This window comes from Phalaenopsis equestris, unplaced genomic scaffold (genome assembly GCF_001263595.1).
Source record: "Phalaenopsis equestris unplaced genomic scaffold, ASM126359v1 Scaffold000753, whole genome shotgun sequence".
Lineage (NCBI taxonomy): Eukaryota > Viridiplantae > Streptophyta > Magnoliopsida > Asparagales > Orchidaceae > Phalaenopsis > Phalaenopsis equestris.
In genome coordinates, this window is record NW_018165193.1 from 64564 (window position 1) to 87797 (window position 23234).

The 23234-nt window shown below is 36.5% G+C and overlaps 1 protein-coding gene across 1 annotated transcript in view; it reads right to left on the bottom strand.

Annotated features, from left to right (window-relative positions):
• LOC110030690 overlaps nucleotides 1-23234 on the bottom strand; it is an 86109-nt gene that overhangs the window by 50970 nt on the left and 11905 nt on the right. The window contains exons 3-6 of the mRNA XM_020733533.1: nucleotides 22784-23052; nucleotides 20593-20676; nucleotides 17102-17275; nucleotides 5347-5461 (exon numbers count right to left, since the gene is read on the bottom strand). Coding sequence (XP_020589192.1) covers nucleotides 5347-5461; nucleotides 17102-17275; nucleotides 20593-20676; nucleotides 22784-23052 — 642 coding nt within the window. The remainder of the gene's footprint in view (nucleotides 1-5346; nucleotides 5462-17101; nucleotides 17276-20592; nucleotides 20677-22783; nucleotides 23053-23234) is intronic.

Below are 23234 nucleotides of genomic sequence, written 5' to 3' on the forward strand. Positions count from 1 at the left end.
CCCAATTTAACCCATAATTCATCTAAAGTAACTAAAAACTACACATTCAAAATTGAAATGGGTCATATGTAGACCATGAAGATGGATAATACTGGAGTTAACCCAAACCATAAGGAAAATATAAATATTATTGCTCATAACCAACGAGGTTACAAACAAGATTCAATTAGGAAAAAAAAGAATAACAAAACAAGAATTCCCGGATGGGGCGGATTGGGATGACTGGCATACATCTATGAGGGTGGCTAGAATGGGTGATGGTGGACTATAAAAGGGCTAGTAGGGGGGTTTCGGTTATGATAGGAATGCGGTCTAGGCTTGCGTTGCAGCTAGGGAAAAACGGGGAGCTGGGCAGAGCAATAGGAAGGGAGGGGTTGGCACTTGGTTGGGCTTGTAGTGACAAAAAGAGAGCAAAGATAGAAAACCGGCGACCGGATGGGCAAAGTTGAGGGTGCCAGTTGGAGGAGCCGTGCGTAGGTGAGAGGGATATGTGGGGGAATAGGTCGGGATAGCCACCACCTCGAAGCAGAACACAGCCGGAGCAACACATGTCGTTAGATAAAGCCCCAGCTAGAGAAGAACGCATGGAGGCAGAAATCTAATATCAGAATTAATTAAAAACTAACCCTAAGCAAGTAAAACAACAAATATATAATAGCTAGGAAATAAAATAATTGTGGGAGGCTTCCCCTTTATGTCGCAACCAGAAAAGGATGGTGAGGATAGCGATAAACAGAGAAAGCAAGACGACAAACAGAGAAGGAAAAGGTGTGGCAATCCGAATAAGAAAAGCACAAATGTAGCTTTGGATCGGTAGGCTGGTTTGTTGGCCTTGTTCTCGTTGGCTAATCCGACCGGTTCGGCCCTTCTACAGGGTGGACAGTGGCAAGTAAGCCACGATGTCAGTCTTTCCGGATTGAGGAAAATTTGACTTCATTCGTCGGAGTTTATGATTCTTCTTCAATCCTAACAGCACTCGGCCGGCTATACTGTCTCCCAAAGCACCGAAACATTATCCTAGGGTTGTAAGCATACAACCATATCGATCAGCTACCTAACTTCATAGTGGACTCAACCTGTTTAGAAGTGAACGTAGCTTGAATCTCCCTACATAGTGGTGTCTCTGATGATAAAGTATCGACCATGATATCTTAAAATGCTCTTTGTCGTGTATGTCCATTCTAGAGCTAGTCTCTCAGTTCTATCATCATCTATCATCACCAAAACTAGTCCCACTGATGCTGCTCTGTTGGCAAAGGGCGTCTGTGATCTTGTACTTCGTCGAAGGGAGGACTGTGCGCTTCTCATCCTTGATGAAGGAATAGGTGTTTCTGAATCTGACATGTTGAGTCCTACACTTAAATTGTCACAATCTTCCCAACAAAATGTGGTAGGCATACATGAGGACCAGATGGCACCACAAATGATCTTGCAGTTGGCTCCCCATCAAACACTCCACGAGGCACCTTTGGTCAATACTGACCATATTTTTCTTCTTCAGCCACGTCAGAGAATATGGCCGGGAATGTCTCTAAGCCATGAGACCCAACTTCTCCACCATCTATGTAGACACAATGCTATTATTGTTCCCTCTATCGATTATGAGACTGCATACCTTCTCGTTCAAAGTGCAAGGGGTAAAGAATATATTTTGATGAAGCCACTTTGAATCCACTGTATCATCGTTCTACAGTGTCTGTCACACCACGAGCATCTCGCCCTCATCAGGTGTAATAAAATGCCACTTCACCCGGTTCCAAAGCTATCTCCTAGCCACTAATCACCTCCATGGCGCCCTGCTTAGTAAAAGGCACAAATCGGCTAGTCGGACAGTTGGAGGCGATGTGCCTAAATCCGTAGCATCTGAAGCTTTTTCTATTGAGAACCGTAGTGGGTTTGCTACTCTTCTTGGGCTTCTTCTCACTGACGGAAGCTCTGTCCATATCCGAAACAATTTTCTCAACTTCCTAAAGTGTGATCCTATAAGTGTTTCTAATTGCAAATGGTTGCCTGACTTGTTGTGGTTGTCTGCTCTGTTTCAGCTACTTTTTCACTCTCAACGCTAAGGCCTAGACATCTGCAAGAGACCAATGGGGTTGCAGTTGTACCACGTTGTTGATAGCAAGCTTTAGACCTCCAAGATAACGAGCTATCGTATGCTCCTATGGCTCAACTAACTCAAACTTTATCTGTAATTGATCAAGTTGGGTCGTGAACTCCGCCATTGATAAATCTCACTACTACAGGGTCATGGACCAAAGAAACATATCATGATGGTAGTGGGGTGGCAGGTATTTCCTTTGCATCATCTTTCTTATCTTCTCCCACTTGGTGATCTTGTCACTGCCCATCTTCAACTTGATGGAGGGTAGTTTTACCCGTTTAACCTCTGTCACATCCTTATACTCGAAGATTCGCTCAACAGAATGCAGTCAATCAAGAAAATCGTCTGGATCCATACCTCCATCAAACTCTCATGGATTTACCTATATTTCAAAGTCCTTGTGTCCTCCATATGGGGCCTCCTTTCTAGGCGTCGTCTGACATTGGACTCCAAATCATCATGGCATTTCCTCTTCATCGCTGAAACACTCCTATATAAGGGATTGAAATTCTCTTCTCTTTTGCCTCTTCAACTTTCCATGTCACCATTGAGGGTAAGTCCCCCATGGGTTTCATCATCCATCACTACAAGTCTCAGCTGGAGACGAGAGGGCTCTCGTTGTATCTCTTTCCAGATATATTTGGGCACGTTTCTCCTTGTTGGCATGGCTAGGGTTTATGGTTGGGAGGTGGAAGAAGGTGTATGAGACTAATTGTTGGTGTAGATTGCTGATTCTGAAAATCAGCGAAAGTAAATTAGGGTTTGGTTAAAGTTTAGATATGGTTTGAAAAAAGGAAAAAAAAATTTTGGTAGAGGCAGCTTGGCCAGAGTCGAATACTAGGAAACCCTAGAATAAGACCAGTGTTTGGCTAGCTCTGATACCAATTGATACCCAAGTTAACCCAAACCATAAGAGAAATATAAACATTATTGCTCAAATCCAACAAGGGTACAAACAAGACTCTAATTAGGAAAAAAAAGGACAGCACAACAAGAATTCCCGACTAGAGCATATCGGGATAACCGGCAAACAGCAACGAGGATGGCTATGAGAAGTGATGGTGAGCTGTAAAGGGCTAGTGGGAGGGTTTCGTTTGTGATAGAAAGTGGGGGCCAGGCTTCTGGCATAGTTGTGGAACAAATAGGGAGATGGGCGGAACAGCATGGAAGAGAGGGGCGGAACAATGAGCAGTTGGACTGTAGGTGGGTCTTATGGCGACAGCAAGAGCAACGATAAGGAACCAGTGGCTGGAGGGGGATAAGCTGAAGGTGGTGACTAGAGGAGCAACGCATAGGGAATAGAGATGTTGGGGACTAGGTCGAGATAATCACCATCTCGAAGCATAACACAGTCGAAGGACCACTTATTGTCGGATAAAACAATAGCTAGGGAAGAATGCCTGGAAGCAAAAATATGAAATCAGAATTAATCAATAACTCACTCTAAGCAAGCAAAACAACAAATATATAATAGCTAAAAGATGGAATAAGTAGGGGAGGCTTTCACTTTGAGCGACAACCAAAAAAGCAAGGGAACGCTGGCGACAAACAGAGAAGGCAAGGGCAACAAACAGAAAAAAAAAATGGTGCAACACTCTGAATACAAAAGGCGACACTGTAGCCTTGGGCAGATTGATTGGTTGGCTAGACATGTTTTCCCTAGCTGAACCGGCTGGTTCTGCCCTTCTACCGCAGGTTGGGCTGCAGCAAGTAAGCCCCCACATCAATCGATTATCCTTTGAAATATATGTCCACAACATAAGAGGAATTTATCTCCTTGTAGCAACATATCAAATACGGCACCTTGAAAAAATAATACAATACCGGCAAAACAAAATCCTTACTCCATTAGGTTTGTGGAAAGCACACAACAAGATTCACACTCACATCCATCCATGGTGACTCTAGAATGAAAGGAAAGCATTTAGACCAGTATTCTACCGTTGAACTTAAATCGATATAAAACTTGCACAATCTAGATATGCCATGCACATCTAACACCAATCTAGGCCAATAGAAATTTTGTCACTACTAAAAGAGATTTGACCCTGCCAAAATGTCCAAACATCTCTCCATGTTCTACTTGAGTAAACTCGTATGGATACACAATATGTTTTAACAAAACAAGTAGTCAAGCAAAAAACCTAAATCTCCTGACAATGAATCTAAATATCTTGAAAACCCTCATTAGTAGCATTCGTATCCTTCAATACTTTTAGCCCTTCCACCTTTGATTGCATGGTAGTGATCAACATATATCGGCGAGCATCAGACGCCCTATTTTGACTGTTAACTTTGCATGAGCATAAAATGAAATGGAGAAAGAAACTTCACCAATGATGCTACAATATGTTTTAACAAAACAAGTAGTCAAGCAAAACACCTAAATCTCCTGACAATGAATCTAAATCTCTTGAAAACCCTCATTAGTAGCATTCGCATCCTTCAATACTTTTAGCCCTTCCACCTTTTGATTGCATGGTAGTATTCAACATATATCGGCGAGCACCAGACGCCCTATTTTGACTGTTAACTTTGTGCATGAGCATAAAATGAAATGGAGTAAGAAACTTCACCAATGATGCTTATCTATCATTCAACCTTCTCTAACTATTTGAGAACCCCAAAGTCTCATGATCGATGGAAAAAGTAAACTCATTCACCAACAAAAACTAATTGCAGTGACTAAGAGTCCTATCTATGACAAGAACTCCTTGTCATAAGTGGAATAATTTTATCTTGAACTATTCAGCCTTGACCTCACGCGACTCCAATTCTACATAGAAGTCATCAAAACACACTTCTAACACCTTAAAATTCCTATCTTATGATCAACCAGTTTTGATTTCTAACTTGCACTTAATCCACACCAAGTCTGATGTTGTAATTGAAACGTAATACAAAAAAAAATAATGTATACTTTTGTTAACATTGTAGTATATATGAATAGAATCAAGAAAAATGAAAAATATTTATCAGATTATAAAGTTGCGATCAATCTCATCTCAATTACAATTTATCAAGCTCGGCTTGCAAATTCAGCTCATTTCTTCAAACCAAATAAATAAATAAATAAATAAAAGTCTTCAATAAAATTCTAAAACTATTTTTCATGTTTGAGCACTCTCCAAAGCTCATTTCATGTCAGAGCTCTCTAAAGCTCAATTAAAGGTGAATGAACAGCCAAAACAAGGCAAACTCAACTCAAAATGGCCCATTCACAATTATAATCCAAAGATCACCTGGTTATAAACAAATCTCGTTAATGCTTGGCATCCAAGAATCTTTAAACGATCTGGCTGCTTCTCATCCAGTAGTGCAGTGACAACACTCAGTAGATTCCTAGCAAAGTATGCCCTGTGACAGAACAAAACAAATTTTCAAACTACGGTAAGTCAAAAAAACATTAAAGATGTTAAAATGCTCATACAGTTCACATGAGGGAATTTACACAAGTAGCAAAGATGCGCTTGGAGAATCAAAAGAAAATTTTTTTATAAATAAAAATAGTTGTTGATGGAATAATAATGTGCAAGAAAAGATAAATATAAGAAGTTATGTTATAAAAATTGGTTTAAATGAAAAAACTTAGAAAACACAGATAAATAAAAGATGGTCGTAGGGAATTCAAGGGAACAACTTATGGTGCTACAAATTCTGATTTTAGTGATTTTTATAATAGACTGGATACTAAAGAGAGTGAAAAATATATGTATAAAATAGCCACACACAGAGAAAAGAAAAGTAAAGATTTAACTCAAGTAAAGTGTATTAAAAATGAAAATTAAAAGTACTTTTCTTAAATGAAGATATTCAAAATAGGTGGTTATGCCATTTTGATATATTTTTCAATAGTGTCTAAAAATACAAACGACCTCAATGATCTTAAATCATTAACAAAAAAAAAATTATTTTACCTGTCGCATTAGTAAAAAAGAAGTTCAAGAGGCTTTAAAAAAAATCAAGGATGAAAAATTAAGACATGAAGACATCTCAATTGAAATGTGAAAATATCTAGGAGATTTGGGAGTTTCTTGGCTTACTAATCTCTACTAAGTTTCTTGGCTTACTAATCTCTTTAATATTATTTTAAAAACTAAAACAATGCCTTAGGAGTGGAGGAAGAGTATTTTGGTTTTCATTTTTTAGAATAAAGGGAATGAACAAGAGTGCGCAAATTATAGAAGAATTAAGTTGATGTGTCGTACTTTAACATTATGGGAGAGACTAATTTAAGACATGATACAAAGATTTCTCATAATCAGTTTGGACTAATGTTGAGCAAATCTACTATGGAAGCTATACATTTATTGAGAGATTTGAGGAAGAAGTATAGAGAGAATAAAGAGGATCTAAATAAGATTTTATTGATTTAAAAAAAGCTCAAGATAAGATTCCAACAGAAGTCCTTTGGAGAGTTCTAGAGAAGAAAGTTGTTGATATGACTTAAATTCAACTCATTAAATATATATATATACCAGAGTTGTTACTTGTGTTCGAACAGAACGAGGATAGACCAAGTATTTTCCTATTTCAGTGTAGTTGCATTAGGGGTTTGCTTTAAGCTGAAATCTAGAACGAGGATAGACCAAGTATTTTCCTATTTCAGTTTAGTTACATTAGGGGTTCGCTTTAAGCTGAAATCTTTTTATTTTAGTTATGAATGCTCTTACTGGACATTTAAAAGAGGATGCACCTTTGTAAATGCTTTTCGACAATCATATTCGTCTTGTGGACAAGACTAAAGAAAGAATTCAACAAAAACTTGAATTATGGAGGCCTACATTGGAGTCTAAAGTCCTTCTCTTGAGTAGATCTAAAACTGAATACATGGAATGTTATTTTAGTAGTAGTAGCTCTGGTGGCAGAGTTGCAACTATGGGTGATCAAATCATTAAAAGGTAAAAGGTGACGTTTTAAATATCTCAGGTCTATTGTTCAAAGTGATGGTGATATAGATGGGGATGTTATTAGTAGAATTCAAGTTGGTTGGTTGAAGTGAAGGAATGCATCGGGCCTGTTCTAAGATAGAAAAGTTGTGCTTAGACTGAAATGAAAATTTTAAAAGATGGATTCATGTAGCTGACCCCACTTATTGGGATAAAAATTAGTTGTTCTTGTTGTATAGTTAAGATGAGGGAATCATCACAGTTACATAAGATATATGATATATATTGTTATCATAATCATCATAGTCATGTTAGCTACATGATATATATTGTTATCCATGAGACCATATATGCATCAATTTATCCATAAACTATGCCATTAAATAGATTTACTTAATTCAAACATTAATATGTATCTCAAACCCTAACTAGAAGCAAATTCAGAACTCAATTTATATAGAGCTCATTGTGACCACTAAACCAGCATGTATTAGTACTTCCGGTATTAAAAAGTGGTTCAAGAAGGAAACTTCAGATAAGGAGGAAAAATCAAATCAATTTCATTATAAGAAGCACAACAAAAATCATATATGAAAGTTACAATCAGCAGATTATCAATGTAAGAACTTGAGCAAAAAATCACTCTATTGTAACGTAAAAAAAAAAGCAATATAAAGACTTCTTTCAATACAAATAATAATCCAATGGTCATCAAGAAAAAAAATTATAAAACAGCGACTAAAAATAAAACTCAATAGCTAAAAGGAAAATCAAAAACAACATGCTCGACATTTCACTCACACAAATAAGACAAGCAAGTAAACAAAACAAAAAAAGAATGAGGAACAGGATTCACGGAAAGGAAGAATCAACTCTCATATCGGTAAAAGGAGACTTAACAGGGAAGTAGTAGTATACGCATTTGTAAAGCATTTAAAGAATGCACTTCACACATAGGAATAGAGAAAAAAATTGGAACTTTGTTTCCATATGCAATGTCCAATGAATTTGGCATGTCACAGGGTCTAAAGATACATATATCCTACAAATAACTAAAATATGAAACTCAAAACCTATCAAAAATCATTTAAATATATAAAGCATCAATTCATTATTCAAGAATGCACCATACATCTAAAGTTCGTCTCCCGGAGTGAAAAATCCAATCATGATTCCATCATTTGGATGGAGAATTCGACAACTAGTAAAAAATACAGTCGAGAGATGGTAGCAAGGACAAAGGCTGTAACTGGAACATAAGGAAGCAACAGCAACCTTAATAGGATAGGAAAGTAATGTAATGTCGTGATAGAGTGCGAAAATAGTGCTTTAACGAGAAAGCAATGTAAGAAATTAGAAAGGAAAAATAAGAGAAGCACTTGGTTGAATAGGGGCAGAAAGAAGGTTAACTACCTTTATTACTACAATTATAAAATAGGAAGCGTGCTATATTGCAATTCAATGAGTTGATTTGAATCATCACAGCAAAGAGCTAATTCTAACGAAGTAAGAAAAACATCAGAGACTTTGCTGCTACAATTATGAAATTGAAAGTATATTAAATTGAAATTCAATGAGCTGAATTGGATCCCTACAGCAAAGAGCTAATTCTAACAAAATACACAATATACTAGAGAATGCTCTTCGTTCGTATAGGAACCATAATCAAGAGCATGTTTTATACAAAATAAACTAAAACAAATGCACGCATAAAACTCATAGTGGTCTTTTGTCTTTGTGATTTTAATCTGCGTACACTTGAAAATTTAGAAGTGAAAAAGTTTGACTTCAACAGTTTGAGCATTTAATATTCACCAAGTTCAGCATAATTGTGATGCGTTTTATAGAGTAATCTACAAGTTATCACAAACAGTATTGTCATGCCACTGCGTACAACACCACTAATATCCATCATCAATAGTGAACACAACCTCAACATAAGTGATAATATCAGAAACAGGTAGAATACCCTATCTAGCAAAGTGTTGGAAGTGAATTCATGAGGTGAGGAGAGGAGAGGAGAGGAGAGAGAACTCATGTCTAGGAGAGGAGAGGAGAGGAGAGGAGAGGAGAGAGAACTCATGTTGCAAGTAACAGATTCGTGAAATAACATTAGATAAAATACAATGAAAACACAACTAATACAAATATTTCAAGAAATTTTTAGTTTGTAACCATTAATCCCAATGAATTGTATTACTTTAAATGGCCTCGTCTCCTTACGATTAATCTTTTAAGGATCAATAAAAGCAAAAGATTCAGGTTCAGACTTATAACTTGGGTTAAACTTCACATGACTTATGTTCACGCTAGCAACAGACTTATAATTGCTACAATTACCTAGTAGTTTCAAATAATATCTTCATGCACATGTTATACAAATGAATGTGCAACTTCCTAGGCCTAAATGCAAAAGGCAGTTCAACGAGAACTAACCGATTTCTTAGGCCAATAAACAATTTCAAATGTACTCAAATTCACTGATCAGTTAAATGATAAATTAAATGCAAACTCAACCATAAATAATATTAGATCCCGCCTAGATGTTCGTTTTAGAGCCTGTTTGAGGTAGTTGATATTAGATCCCGCCTAGATGTTCGTTTTAGAGCCTATTTGTAGCTACAGCTTTTAAAAAAGATGATTGTAAAACTGTGATGGAAAAAACTTCTTAGAAATATGCAACAAAAGTAACAAATATAGTTTTTACAAAAAATTAGATAGCAACTTTCTTACAGCCACCCCACTTTAACAAGTAAAATTGAAAAAAAAAACTTCCCATCACAGAAATTTATATAAAGCGGCAAAAAAAAAGTTCCCCAAATAGAGTTATGGTGATGCTCTGAAACGCATAAAAAAAACAGAAAGTTATCCCAAACAGACCATTAATCGAATAACATAACAGATCACCCAAACTCCAATTAGCTTCAATTTGATAAAAAGGACGTAGCAATAAGTAGTTGAAATTTTAAATCAAGTTTTCATTTCTTCCATGGAATTTTCTAAAAATAACAAAGTACATCTACATTTGATAAATATTTTACACAAGATATGTAATTTACCTACTTCATTAATGTATACTTTTGGCCATGTACATGTCTTAGTAATCTAGAAACTTAGAATAAATGAGCGGTCTTTGAAAAGCAACCAACAATTATAAAAAGAAAAACAAGCTTTTGTAGTATTATTTACGATAATCCTACAACAAAATCCATTCTCACATCCTCGCAATATTTACATGGGATAAACAACAATTATATAAAAAGCCACTAATGTGTTTCTATGCTAATTTCATTAGGCATGTTCTACATTGTGACACTATTTGTGCAAAATCACACTTTAAAAAAGATCAATAATGTATATCTTTAGTCATGGCTATGGCTTATCTCTGTCACAATGTCATTCAGCACCAAAAACATAGATTTCTAAGAAAATATTGCATGGACGAATAAGGAATATAAAAAATGATGTGGGGCAGTCAAATTACAAAACGTCATGCTCTCGATCGTGCGAGGGTCGCAATAATACAGAATTTTGAAATTTCGCAACTCCGTGAAATTCCAGACTAAGTAATTCCGTGATACCGCGACATGATCACAAGAGAACCAGATCGAACAATCCCATCCTATTTCCAATTTTAGCAAGAATGATTCCTTTTCTAGCTTTTTCTTAGTTATTTTCTTCTAATTAGGGTTTCATTCTAGCAGAAACAATTTACTATTTTTTTGGTTGAGGCGGACTTTTGGTTGTTATGTTATCTGGAGATATTTTCTTTTAATTTTTTTATCGAATATTATATCTTCAAATTTCTTTCAAATTACCTGTTTGTAACCAAATACAATCAAAGTTGGGATTTTTATTGGATGTTCATAGACCATCATCATCATCCAACTTACAGCAAACCGGTATCTGCAGCAGGAAAAATGGTTGGTTTCCATTCTTGTTCTTTGTTTCGTCATCAACTACAAAATTTTAGTTGTCATCCATCTCCATATCCCGTTACCATCCTACAACTTTCCTAACATCTTTTTGCATTCCCTCGTACCTTTTAGGCGCCCTATAACAGTATAATCTGATATCAATTATCTCAAATCCTAAAATTTTAAGAATTTGTTTTTCTCACACCGAAACTAAGAATCCATACAACATAACCTAACAACCCCACCAGAAAATTTTATCTACAAATTATCCACCTAGCCCTAACACTAAACCATTTTTTTTCATCCAAACATTTATTGGAACAATGAGACATCATGCCGCCAAGAAGAAACCCACAATAAGGTGTTCAAGAGCTCACTATGGATGACATGCAGCAAAAACTCATTTGTCATCCAGCAAAAAATCATCCAGCTACAACAAAAACTTGCCACCTATGAGAGAAGACAATCTGGCGAGGTCACCCATAGCCGCAACAGTGACTCGTCATATTGAGAAGTGAATCCCTTCCATCAGACAGTTTCCAGTGATGAAGAACCAACACCATGAATATTTGTCAAAGAATATCAGAGGAAAATTAGGATTTTTAAGTGAAGGTTGACTTAACAAATTTTGATGGTCGCGTGTATCCGGAAGAGTTTGGGTGTCTCCAGACAATGGCATGGATCATTGAATGCAGGGATGTTTCATCTTGATATAAGAGTAAAACTAGCCTCCACCAAGTTAAAGAAGTTTGAGTCTCTAGGTGGAAAATTTTAAAATGTCAATGCCAGTGAAAGAGAAAAAATAAAATCATAACTAAATCCAAAGATAAAAAGAAGATACAACGCAAGTACCTACAAACATATAACAAACAGAACATGTTTTTGAAACTTCATCATTTATAGTAGCATGATCACTCAATAAAGAAGTATACAGTGTTCGAGCAGTTTATATTGAAGTATGAACTAGAGGAGCCCAATGAGAACATTATAGCTCTATAGCTGAGAGGGATTGAGACCATCCATTGACAATGTGATACAATTGCAACCATATTGGACATTACAAGATATGCCCAGACCTGAGCCCTGAAGGTGGAGAGACAACACAATAGTATCAAATCTATACCATCCTTCAATAGCACACTCAATAGAACATCCCAATCAATAATGCCATAGGAAAAACACATAAAGTGGAGAAAAGGTGGACTGTTAGTACTCCTAAACCCAGCCGAGCAAAAAAATTGTTTCGAGTGCAATAATTTTTTGGCACAAAATGTCTGATTGCCCAAGCAAAATAATGATCTCATTCATTGCACAGGGAGAAGTTGAAGAAATAGACAATGACATGAGATGATGAAGACATCAAAGAGATGTATGAACTTCTAGCTAATGTGGAAAATATACTAGTGATTCATGTTGATCTCATGAAAGAGACTTTAGCAGGACTATCATTAATTGTACTAGAAGGTCGTGAGTTAGATGAGCTAATACCAGAAAAGGAGCAACCGTTGCTGGGAGAGTTTTCGAATGTTCTAACTAACATATTACTTCCTGAGTCACTGCTATTAATAGCGGTCCAGCATGTCATAGATTTCCTTCGAAAGTTAATTCCTCCAGTCAGACTTATTTACAAATCTAATCGAGTACAAAGAGTGGGAGAAGCATGCTATAAATTTAATAGCTCAATATTTGGTTCGTAAGAATTTACATCTATGCGCAGTTTTATCTCTAGATGCGCAAATAAAATGATGATCATTTATTCTATCAGGACACTTTGGAATTACATGCGTGTTTTGGAGGCAGCATGAAATGGAAGAAAGTATAGATTTTGTAATGGAACTCAGACATAACAAGGCTATGACATTGTTATGGTAATTGTAGATCGATTCTGGAAACCTGCATAGAAAGAAAAGCTCTCCTACCTAAGAAGTGACGTGGTAGCAACCGAATTATGAGATGTCATGGTCTCAATCACACAATAGTCACAATATTGCGGAATATAGAGATTCTACAATTTCGTAACCATCCAAATTATGCTAATTCTGCAATATCACAGACTAGATAGTTTTTGCATCGCAAGTGAGTCCTATTTCAAATTTGAGCAGAATGTTTTCTTTTTCAAGATTTGATGCGGGTGTCTCTCGCTACAGGAGTCGAATGTGTGTTCTCCAGTTCACGGAACTGCACAAAGCAGAATGAGCGAGCTGGATTTTGTTCAGTTCTAATTTTTAGCGAGTTTCCTTCTTTTGCCTCATTTTTTTCTAATCATTTTCTATATATACGTTGTATTGTGGTTTAGATCAGAGTTTTGCTTTTGTTTTCTAACCGAACAGCCGTTGGCGTCCAGGTTTTCCCCATCCAAGATTGTATCCAAGGGCAAGTGGTGCTCCGGCTGTACCTAAGGTTTTCCCCTTCTGAGGTAGTGATTATCCTCAACGTTCCCCGCCTCTTCATTTGTCCTTCCACTAACGTTGTTGTTGAACCTGTTGTTGTCGCCAGAAACAACCCTCCTGGGAAGTTTTTCCTGCATTTTCCACCAACCAACCATTCTGCCCCCTTCTCATATCGCTATCCATCACTTCATGCCGTACTTCTCTGTTGTAGTTGCCCCATACTAGCTATCTTTGTTGTTTTACTGTTGTTGCTCCTTTACGTGTGTGGGTTATAACTTGGGATACAATTTAGATGTCGCTATCCACCACACAAGGGATACAATTTAGTTGTATTTATTTTTGTTATTATTGCATTTCCCTTTCAGTGTGTGGGTTATAACTGTCTATTACCTTTGTCATAAATAATATTTATTTTTTCTATTGTTGTTTTGGTTAACTTCGGTGTCATTTGGTATTAGAGCTAACCAAACTCTACTACTATTCTAGAGTTTCTAGCATAAGCCCATACCCAACTCTATCTCCACCCAATTTTTTTTTCTTTCCCATCGCATCTCACCCCAACACACCTCCTTCCACCAATTTACAATCAAGCCCAAAACCACGTCTGCGTCGAGACAATTCCTGGGATCTTATCAGGAATTTACCATGGACGGCATACAATGGCGAATTCGCCAAGTTCTATTAGGGCTCGATATCATTGAGGAAAGAATCCATGGCGAGACCAACATCGATCGTAATAGTGAAATCCTTGGAGAGCAAGGAGAACATTCGAATCCTTTTCGCATGGATGATTTCAATGAAAAAAACGATTCACAAGTAATAGTGAAATCCTTGGAGAGCAAGGAGAACATTTGAATCCTTTTCGCATGGATGATTTCAATGGAAAAAACGATTCACAAGAGCACTTTGTTTTCCACCAACCAACCATTCTGCCCCCTTCTCATATCGCTATCCACCACTTCATGTCGTACTTCTCTGTTGTAGTTGCCTCATACTAGCTATCCTTGTTGTTTTACTGTTGTTGCTCCTTTACGTGTGTGGGTTATAACTTGGGATACAATTTAGATGTCGCTATCCACCACACAAGGGATACAATTTAGTTGTATTTATTTTTGTTATTATTGCATTTCCCTTTCAGTGTGTGGGTTATAACTGTCTATTACCTTTGTCATAAATAATATTTATTTTTTCTATTGTTGTTTTGGTTAACTTCGGTGTCATTTGGTATTAGAGCTAACCAAACTCTACTACTATTCTAGAGTTTCTAGCATAAGCCCATACCCAACTCTATCTCCACCCAATTTTTTTTTCTTTCCCATCGCATATCACCCCAACACACCTCCTTCCACCAATCTACAATCAAGCCCTAAACCACGTCTGCGTCAAGACAATACATGGGATCTTATCAGGAATTTACCATGGACGGCATACAATGGCGAATTCGCCAAGTTCTATTAGGGCTCGATATCATTGAGGAAAGAATCCATGGCGAGACCAACATCGATCGTAATAGTGAAATCCTTGGAGAGCAAGGAGAACATTTGAATCCTTTTCGCATGGATGATTTCAATGGAAAAAACGATTCACAAGAGCACTTTGGAATACAATATCGGAGGAGGCCGAGAGATGAAGTGTGTGATGGAAGATACAAAGATGAAATGCATGACGGAAGATACAAAGATGAAGTACATGTTGGATGATACAGAGATGAGGTGTCTATTGGATGATAGAGAGATGACGTACTTGTTGAAGACACGGAGATGCAAAGTCTGTTGGAAGATACAGACATGAAGTCCCTTAGAATATACAGAGATAAAATGTCTATTAGAGGATACAGAAATTATGTGTCTATTTGAGGATGTGATGATCTGGGAATAATAGTGGATCATTCGAGGGGAGAATGGATCTACATGAATTACTCGAGTGGATGCAGACTATTAGTGGATCTTTGAATATAAGGAGATGATCAATGCAGATGAGTGAAGCTCGCAGCCATCAAATTGAAGAATGCTTCTTTATTGTGGGAGCATATGAAGAGGGAGAGATAGAACGGGACAAAATCACTTCTTAGAAGAAAATGAAGGCAATGTAGCGATAATACCTACCACCACACAACCGCCAGAATATTTTTTTGAAACTCCACTATCTCCAACAGAATGAGTTATTAGTGGAGAAGTACATGGCAGAATTTATACAGCTTAAGTTGATGTGTAAGCCAAATGAGCAAGAGCACCTCATAGCTAGGTATTTGAGATGTAAGAAGCCCTCCAACAGTAACGTGGTCTAACTGCAACTTTGTTGGGCACTAAAGAATCTGCAAACCTTAGCATTAAAAGTGGAGAGATAGCAGAAGCAGAGCAGACAACCACCACCAATCAGAGAGTCGACAACAATTGGAGACCTTAAGAAGAGCACGCCTCAGAGAGTAGAACGGGCTAGTCAGAAACAGGACAGAGTCACTCCAAATGAGAAGCCTGAGAAGAGTAGCACAACTACTATAGTCCCAGTCAGAAAAAGTAAAAAATGTCTTCGTTTTGGAGACATCACTTCCAATTGCCCGATGAGCCAAGTTGGGTCCTTCACTCAGCAGGGGTGAGAATTATCTTTCTCAAACTCATGAAAATGTAAAATTGAATCTAGCAAATTAAAATTCAATATTTTCTTATTATGAGTGTCTTATTATAATAATCTTGATGCAAGAAAAGAGTGGGAGAGCATTAAAAAATATGAGTGGAAAGCTTTCTTTCTTATTTCCCAACTGAAATCATATGTTGCATATTGATAGACACTCCTCTCTACAAATTAGAAGCAAATCAAATATAGAAAAGATCTGAAATTATATCTCCCCTAATTAGGTAACCTAATATACAAGCTTTCTAATATGCAAGATATCTAATATTCAAGTTTATATTTAGTATTTTCTATAACAAAAAACAAAGATGAATGGCATGACCGACATGAGAGTGATTGGGAGGAAGATAGAGCTACTATATCATGATGATTCATTAGATGTCATATTAGTGATGATGATAATGAAGTCAATTTTTAGGGCATTTAAAACTTTGACTTGAGGCTTTAAACACTTAGTAATAATCTAGTTCTATCCTAATTTAATATTTACAAACTCAAAATTCTTATTCAGTTTTGTGAATATTGCATGTATTTGATTTACGTCTCTTCTATGAAATGAGGTTATATGTTTCAACCAACTTTGTGTATTCTAATTTTCATAATTTTATTACCGGTGTTTTTTAATTCGAAACTCACGGCTCGATATGGTTAGAAACATCTTGATACCAGAGTTAACCCAAACAATAATAAGAAAATCAAATACTATTGTTGATATCAAAATAGGGAAATACAATCTCACAAATTAAAACAGAAATAACAACAAACATGACACAAACACTCAAACTATGGTGGATCTAGGCGTGGTGGTGATGATCGGTGAGGGTTTGGACCTCCAGAGAGAAAGTAAAATGCAAATGGAAGGCCGGATAGTGGGGCGATAGCAAGGGGTGATGGTGGCAGCAAAGCGAAGGGGGGAAATTGCCAGAACAACAAGGAAGGTTATCACTGTAGATATAATTCGAATGGGACTTCCAACACCCGCCGCAACTCGAAGAGGAAGTATTTCCCTCATCTCTTCCCTTCATTTCATATGCAAGAGACGGAGAAAGTGACAGAAAGCAAGAGGGAGCGAGCGACAAAGAGCATGAAAAATAGAAGAAGAAGGAAGAAGAGGAGGAAGAAGAAGAAGAAAGGAGTGCAGGAAATTCCAAAACCATAAGAGCAAGTTACTTTCCACACTCAAGAGACGCCTCGTTCCTCCATTTCCGCATAAAAGTAGTGCGCAAAAAAGCAAGCAGCATGTTGGAAGGAATTTTCCGTGAAGGGAAACGTTCTGCCAAGCAACCACAAAAGTTGTGAAGCTCGAGTGACTCGAATTGGGTTTTCACATGCATCATCAATCGCCTGCGGACAAAGAAGAAGAGAAACAAGGTAAGACTGAGCATTTTCGTGGCTCGCAGAGAAATGATCAAGTTCCAAGCGCATAGAAGAGCTCATGAGTGCTAAGCATGGCATCATGTGCCCTAACCGAGTGGAATAAGAGGAGGAGATTGTGTTATCCATGAAATTTTAATTTTTCATGTCCATTATCCAATCAAAAAAGGGATTTGGATCTATTCTCCCATCCAAGGTTGACACAAATTGTAACTTTTTCAATTCTTTCTCTATCAATATCATAAGGTTGTGGTTTATAGTTGTCATAATTTTCATTAGCTAATTCCCTACAGCATATATCTGGATTGTTTCAGTCACGTTAGGCATGTCATCTCCCAAATATGTTGTTAATCAAAACACAAATGCTAGATTCATCAAGTTCATGCAAATGTGTTTGATTAGTTTATGATGTGTCAAGTCAATTTGATTTAATATTTTAAATGTTAAATGCATGAAAAGTAATAAAATATAATATATTCTTGCATATGGGAATCATTTATGAATGGTACTGGCAGGAAAATGCAATATACTCATGAATAGATATAGAAATGGAATTGAGAATAGAAATGGTTGCCTATCTTTATGGTGAGTTGGAAAAAATTGAACGTGTCTTTCTTTTAATGTATAAATTTAGACAGTGACTCTCAAATGAAAAGTGTGAAAAAAATTATATGAAAGTAAACGAAATTATTTTCTTTTATGCATTTTTAGGTTGCGTTTGGCCCAGCTTTATCTGCACAGTGCGGCAAGAGGCCACAGTTTAGCGTCGTTTGGCACGACTTTTCACTCGTGGCAGCCGTGAATCTGAGCGAAAAGCTGGTCGCGGGTGAGAGACCCCGCAGCCAGCATTACCCCTTCGATTTTTACTCTTGCAACCCCCCATTCGATCCCTCAATGATTTTTTGGGTTTTCCCCAACAGCTTTCGATTCTCCTTCTGCACCTATTCTTCCCAGTTGAAGAACTTTTGATTCTCCTTCTACACCTGCTCTTCGTTGTTGAGCTTGTCAGTCGAGAGCTTTGATTTACCAAGGCGTCAAAGATCCATACGTCTACCATGGCAAGGTTGTCGGCCTTGGCTATCATCTGCTGCTCTTTTATGTTCTTGGGCGTCGTCCGGTGCAAGACCGTCAAGAGAGATGGTACAGATCTACTCAAAATCTCAATCGCATTACCTAATATTTTCAGAATTTTGATAATGGATCTTGAAGTTTGGATATCGGTGGCCTTGTCTGCATAAGGCGTGTTAGGGATTTCAATTACCGAGCTGGAAGTGGGGGGTTTACTGTCTTCTGTCAGATTTTGGTCGGTGGGTGGTGAATGTTTGGGCTTATCTGCATGTGCTGATAATTTTGTTGCGGAGGATTCTGCGAATTAGAAAATTAAAAGTCTTGTAAAACAATCGAAAGTTTGTCTTGGAAAAAAAAATTCTGGAATTTGTTTATAGGCCGGCCCTTTAAGGCTCATTTGGTTGCTTGAAGTTAGAAAATATGTTTTAATAACGATAAAGTTTATTAGATTAATCATTGGTTGGAAATATTCATGTATTAATATTGATTTTACACTACCTGAATCTTCTCAAGGCACCCTCAAGTGTAATATTTTTGTTTTCACAGTTGAAATGAGTGAAAGCAAGTATTTACAAGGCACCCTCAAGTGTAATATTTTTGTTTTCACAATTGAAATGAGTGAAAGCAAAAGAAGTATTTTGCATTATACATACCAATTATGTGTTATGTATGTAAATTTAGCTTGTTCGCTGGAATTTAGAATTCTTTTTCTTTATAAGATTTAGAATTCACCTTCTTATTTATATATGTCCCTGTTTCCTTATCCTAAGATTTAAGAATTATTTTATTGATTGCTTATTTTTCTTATTTACATCACCATAAGTATCTTATTTTGAGTAACTTCAATCTGCTTCTCATAATTCTTATATGAAACTTATCTTATTTTGATATGGAAGTTGATATAAATCATATGGAAGTTGATATAAAGCTGAAGCTTTTTATTTGATATAAACTAGCTTGATTAGATTGAACTTATTGATACTTATATATATGTCAATTTTAAAGTTTAGGTGTTAGATATGTAAATACATATGATTAGATTGAACTTTTGACACAAATTATAAATTTTCTGATGTTTGGAATTTTAGCTTGTTTCCTTTAAAAATGCACTAGTCTGATAATTTGGGGAGTTAAACCGAACTATAATTATTCCATTTTAATTTTTTCTTCTTGAAACTACATAAAACCAAGAAATTTTGTAAACAAAATGTGTGAATCTGTTTGAAAATCTATTTTGGCGTTTGATCCTCTTCCAGGAATGCAGAGCGCGACAGTAACAATTGGTGCCATTTATTCCTGAATGCTATAAGCTTTTGCAGTTGGTGATTTGAATGTTTGACATAGGTATGAAATATATGGTAACTACTACGAGCAATGTACATGTCAAGCAATGCTTTAATTCATTAGAATCACTGCTTGCCTTCTTTAACTCAATCCAAGCTTAGCACACTTTCTGTACATATTAACTCAAAAGATTTGGTTGGCTATATAAAGATTTGGGTGGTATAAAGGTATAAGGTGAAGTATAGGATTACATATGTAAAAACATAGGAATTGGATGGTTATGATGCAAATGTTCCAATTTATTTGAAAGCCTACCGAACATTGTCATTTCTGACTTAGATGTGATTGTGCTTGAAAATCTTTATGTTTCACATTTATAAGACCCAAAGAATGCTGTCATTTTATTTATGTAAAAATTGCTAACACCCAAAGTTCAATTTTACCATATATACTGCCTTAACTTTATAACAGTTAAAAATATACTGCCTTACATTTTCATGAAAATTTGTATTTCACTTTATAACAGTTAAAATAGTGGTATTTTTTTATGTAATATGAAAGATTTGGGTGGTATAAACGAAAAAAGTAAAGTTATTGTTAGATATGTAAATACTTAATAATTGGGTTGTATGTATGTAAATCATCTTTTTTTGGGTGCAGCATATGCTTGTTTTTTTTTTGTGAAACATGGACTACTTGCATGTAATTCTGCATTGTTTTTATTTGAAATTTTTCCTTAAAATTATCAAATTTATGGCTTCTGGGATTGGCTAAAAATTGTAGATGTCTATTTTTTACATTTTTAACTTGTAAAGTGGATTTCTGTTTTTGTTGTATCATATATAAAGTTGTCATTATTCTTGTTCCAAACTGTTTAACTAAACTGGGGCAGAATTGTCATTTTTCCAGAAACAGTTGTCCACAGCTGTTTTTACACAGCTGCAACAAATTCTCCGCAGAGCTTCCCCACAACAGCTTCTTGAAACAGCACAGGTGCAGCTGCGCCAAACAGAGTTTTACTGTTATTACATTTTTTGCAAAATATTTAAAAAGAGAATTATTACAATTTAAAAATATTAGTCCACTGAATAATTTTAACTCAATATTTATTTTCTACAATTTTACAGGAAAATCAACTTTAAGTTAGATATATCCCAGAGAGTACGTGTATAGGCCTCAAGTGCAGAATGATAGATATTATAATTCAACTTTATTTTCTGTTAGAATTAAATATTTTAATATGAATAAATTTTTGTAAATATAAGTTTTATAAAATAAAATGACTTTTGTATTTTGAATTTTAGTTTAATTATAAAATGATACTATTAAATAATTTGCCTCCGTCCAGCCGACAGTTCCCGCATTGGTAATTCCAAGCTCTTAGGTCGGATTGTGACAAGAGTGGTATCAAAACCCATCCAAAAGCGGAAGGAAAGTGATCATAAAAGAGATTACGTGTACCAACGCCGAGGAGTGCAGAATGATAGACCCCAGAGAATACGTGTACAGGGACCGAGGAGTGTCGAATGAAAAATATTTATTTTCTATTAATGTAAATGTTTTAATATGAATTAGCTATTATACAAGTTTTATAAAATAGAATGATTGTTTTGTATTTTGAATTTTATTTTAATTATGAAATGATACTATTAGATTGTTTTCCTTCGTCCGACCAACGGTTCTCGTATTGGCAATTTCAAGCTCACAGTTTAATTATGAAATGATACTATTAGATTGTTTTCCTCCGTCCGACCAACGGTTCTCGTCTTGGCAATTCCAAGCTCAAGCTCACAAGCTAGATCGTGATAAGAATGGTATTAGAACCCATCCAAGGGCAGAAGGAAAGTGATCATAAAAGAGCCATTCAAAAAATCATTAATGATCATTAAAAAAAGTTATAAATTAATTCTAATGTTTATGTTAACAATTAAAAAATTTTGATATCTCAGATATTGATTTGGATGATACTAATGAGAAGAATAGAGAAGTAAGAGCTACTGATCAGCAGAATATGGTGACTCCAACATTTATTGATCCTCCAACTAGTAGTACTAGCATCCTTATGGAGGTATTTACTAGGGGCGCGGTGCACGACTGATTCAGGATTCTCAGACCCCGGCAAATATTAGTGAAATGGCATAGATGGATAAATAGCTAAAGATGTTGCAGTACATGCTACCACTATTTTCAAAAACAAAAGAGATAGTTGAGGCAGAGAATAGTTTGTCAAGGATAGAGAAAATCACATTGGACACTTTTCCTTTCAAGGGGGAAGTAGGGAGGAGATGACAGAGATAGCTACAGAAGAAATTTGGAAAATGACCCAACAGCCAGATTTAGTGGGAGGATTTTGTGAGAACTTTACGTGATTAGTTTGTTCCTCTCTCAGCCACGAGGCAGATGCATAATCGATTCATCAGGCTCGTGCAGAACGGTCGTTCAAACATGCAGAACGAGACTGAGTTTATGATGTTATCTCAATACGTACCTATGTCAATTTCCAATGGTGAAGAAAAGTGCCACTGTTTTCTATTTGGATTGAAGGATGTGATCAGACAGCTTTTAATCCCTTTGGGCATTATGTATTGCTCAATTCTAGTGGAAAGAGCAAGAAGAATATAGATTGATCTGTTGGTTACGTAATAATTTTCAAAAGAAAAGGAGATGATAGATCCAGAACAGGGCAAGCAACCCAGTTGGTCCAACTAGGCAGTCCTATCAATCAGAAATAAAAGAAATCAGATAGAATAAAGAGTTTTCTTCTTCGCAATACTGCAAAGAGAGAAATATTATATTTACACAGATTCTTTCCGCTTTTTGCTAATTATTTAGATTATGATTATGTATTAATTAAGTTAATTAATTTAGAAAATACTGAATATTATGTACCTAAAATAGATTGTACAAACTACTATTTATTGGAATGAAAGCAAAGAAAAAGACATTCAGCCTATTTGCTCAAAATATTGTCATGGTATCAGAGCCTGAATCCTTCAAATTTTAGATTTGTTATCTTTGGCTGGCATCTTCGATTGCTTCCTCACTGGAGCGCTCGTTCTTGTCTTTGAGTTCTGCGGCATCTTTGTCCGCTTTGTTTGAGTTCTGTCGCTGCTCCTTCGATCGAACCTCTGGTGTTGTGTTCCACGACATCTTCGTCCCACATCTTCTGAAACTTCGTTCTGCCGCGATCTGCTCATTTCATTCGCTCGCTCCTCCTGCGCGATCTCTGGTGCGGCATCTAGTTCGCCCCTGCCGCGATCAAATTGCTCGTTCCAGTGCGATCCGCCGCAATCTGCTCGCTTCCCGCGATCGTCGCTCGTTCTGTCGCGATATTCTGGTGCATCTTGTTCGCTCCTGCCGCTGCTGCGATCTGACGCTACTGCCGCAATCTGCCGCTACTACAGCAAACTGCCGTGATCCGCTTGTTCCAAAACTGCCGTATTTGTGACTCGTTCCAAAACTGTCGTGATCCGCTACTACAGCAAACTGCCGTGATTTGCGCGATCCACTGCTTTCGATCGTCTCGATCGCGACCTATTCAAACTTCACGGCTTGTCACGATCACCACTCTTCGATC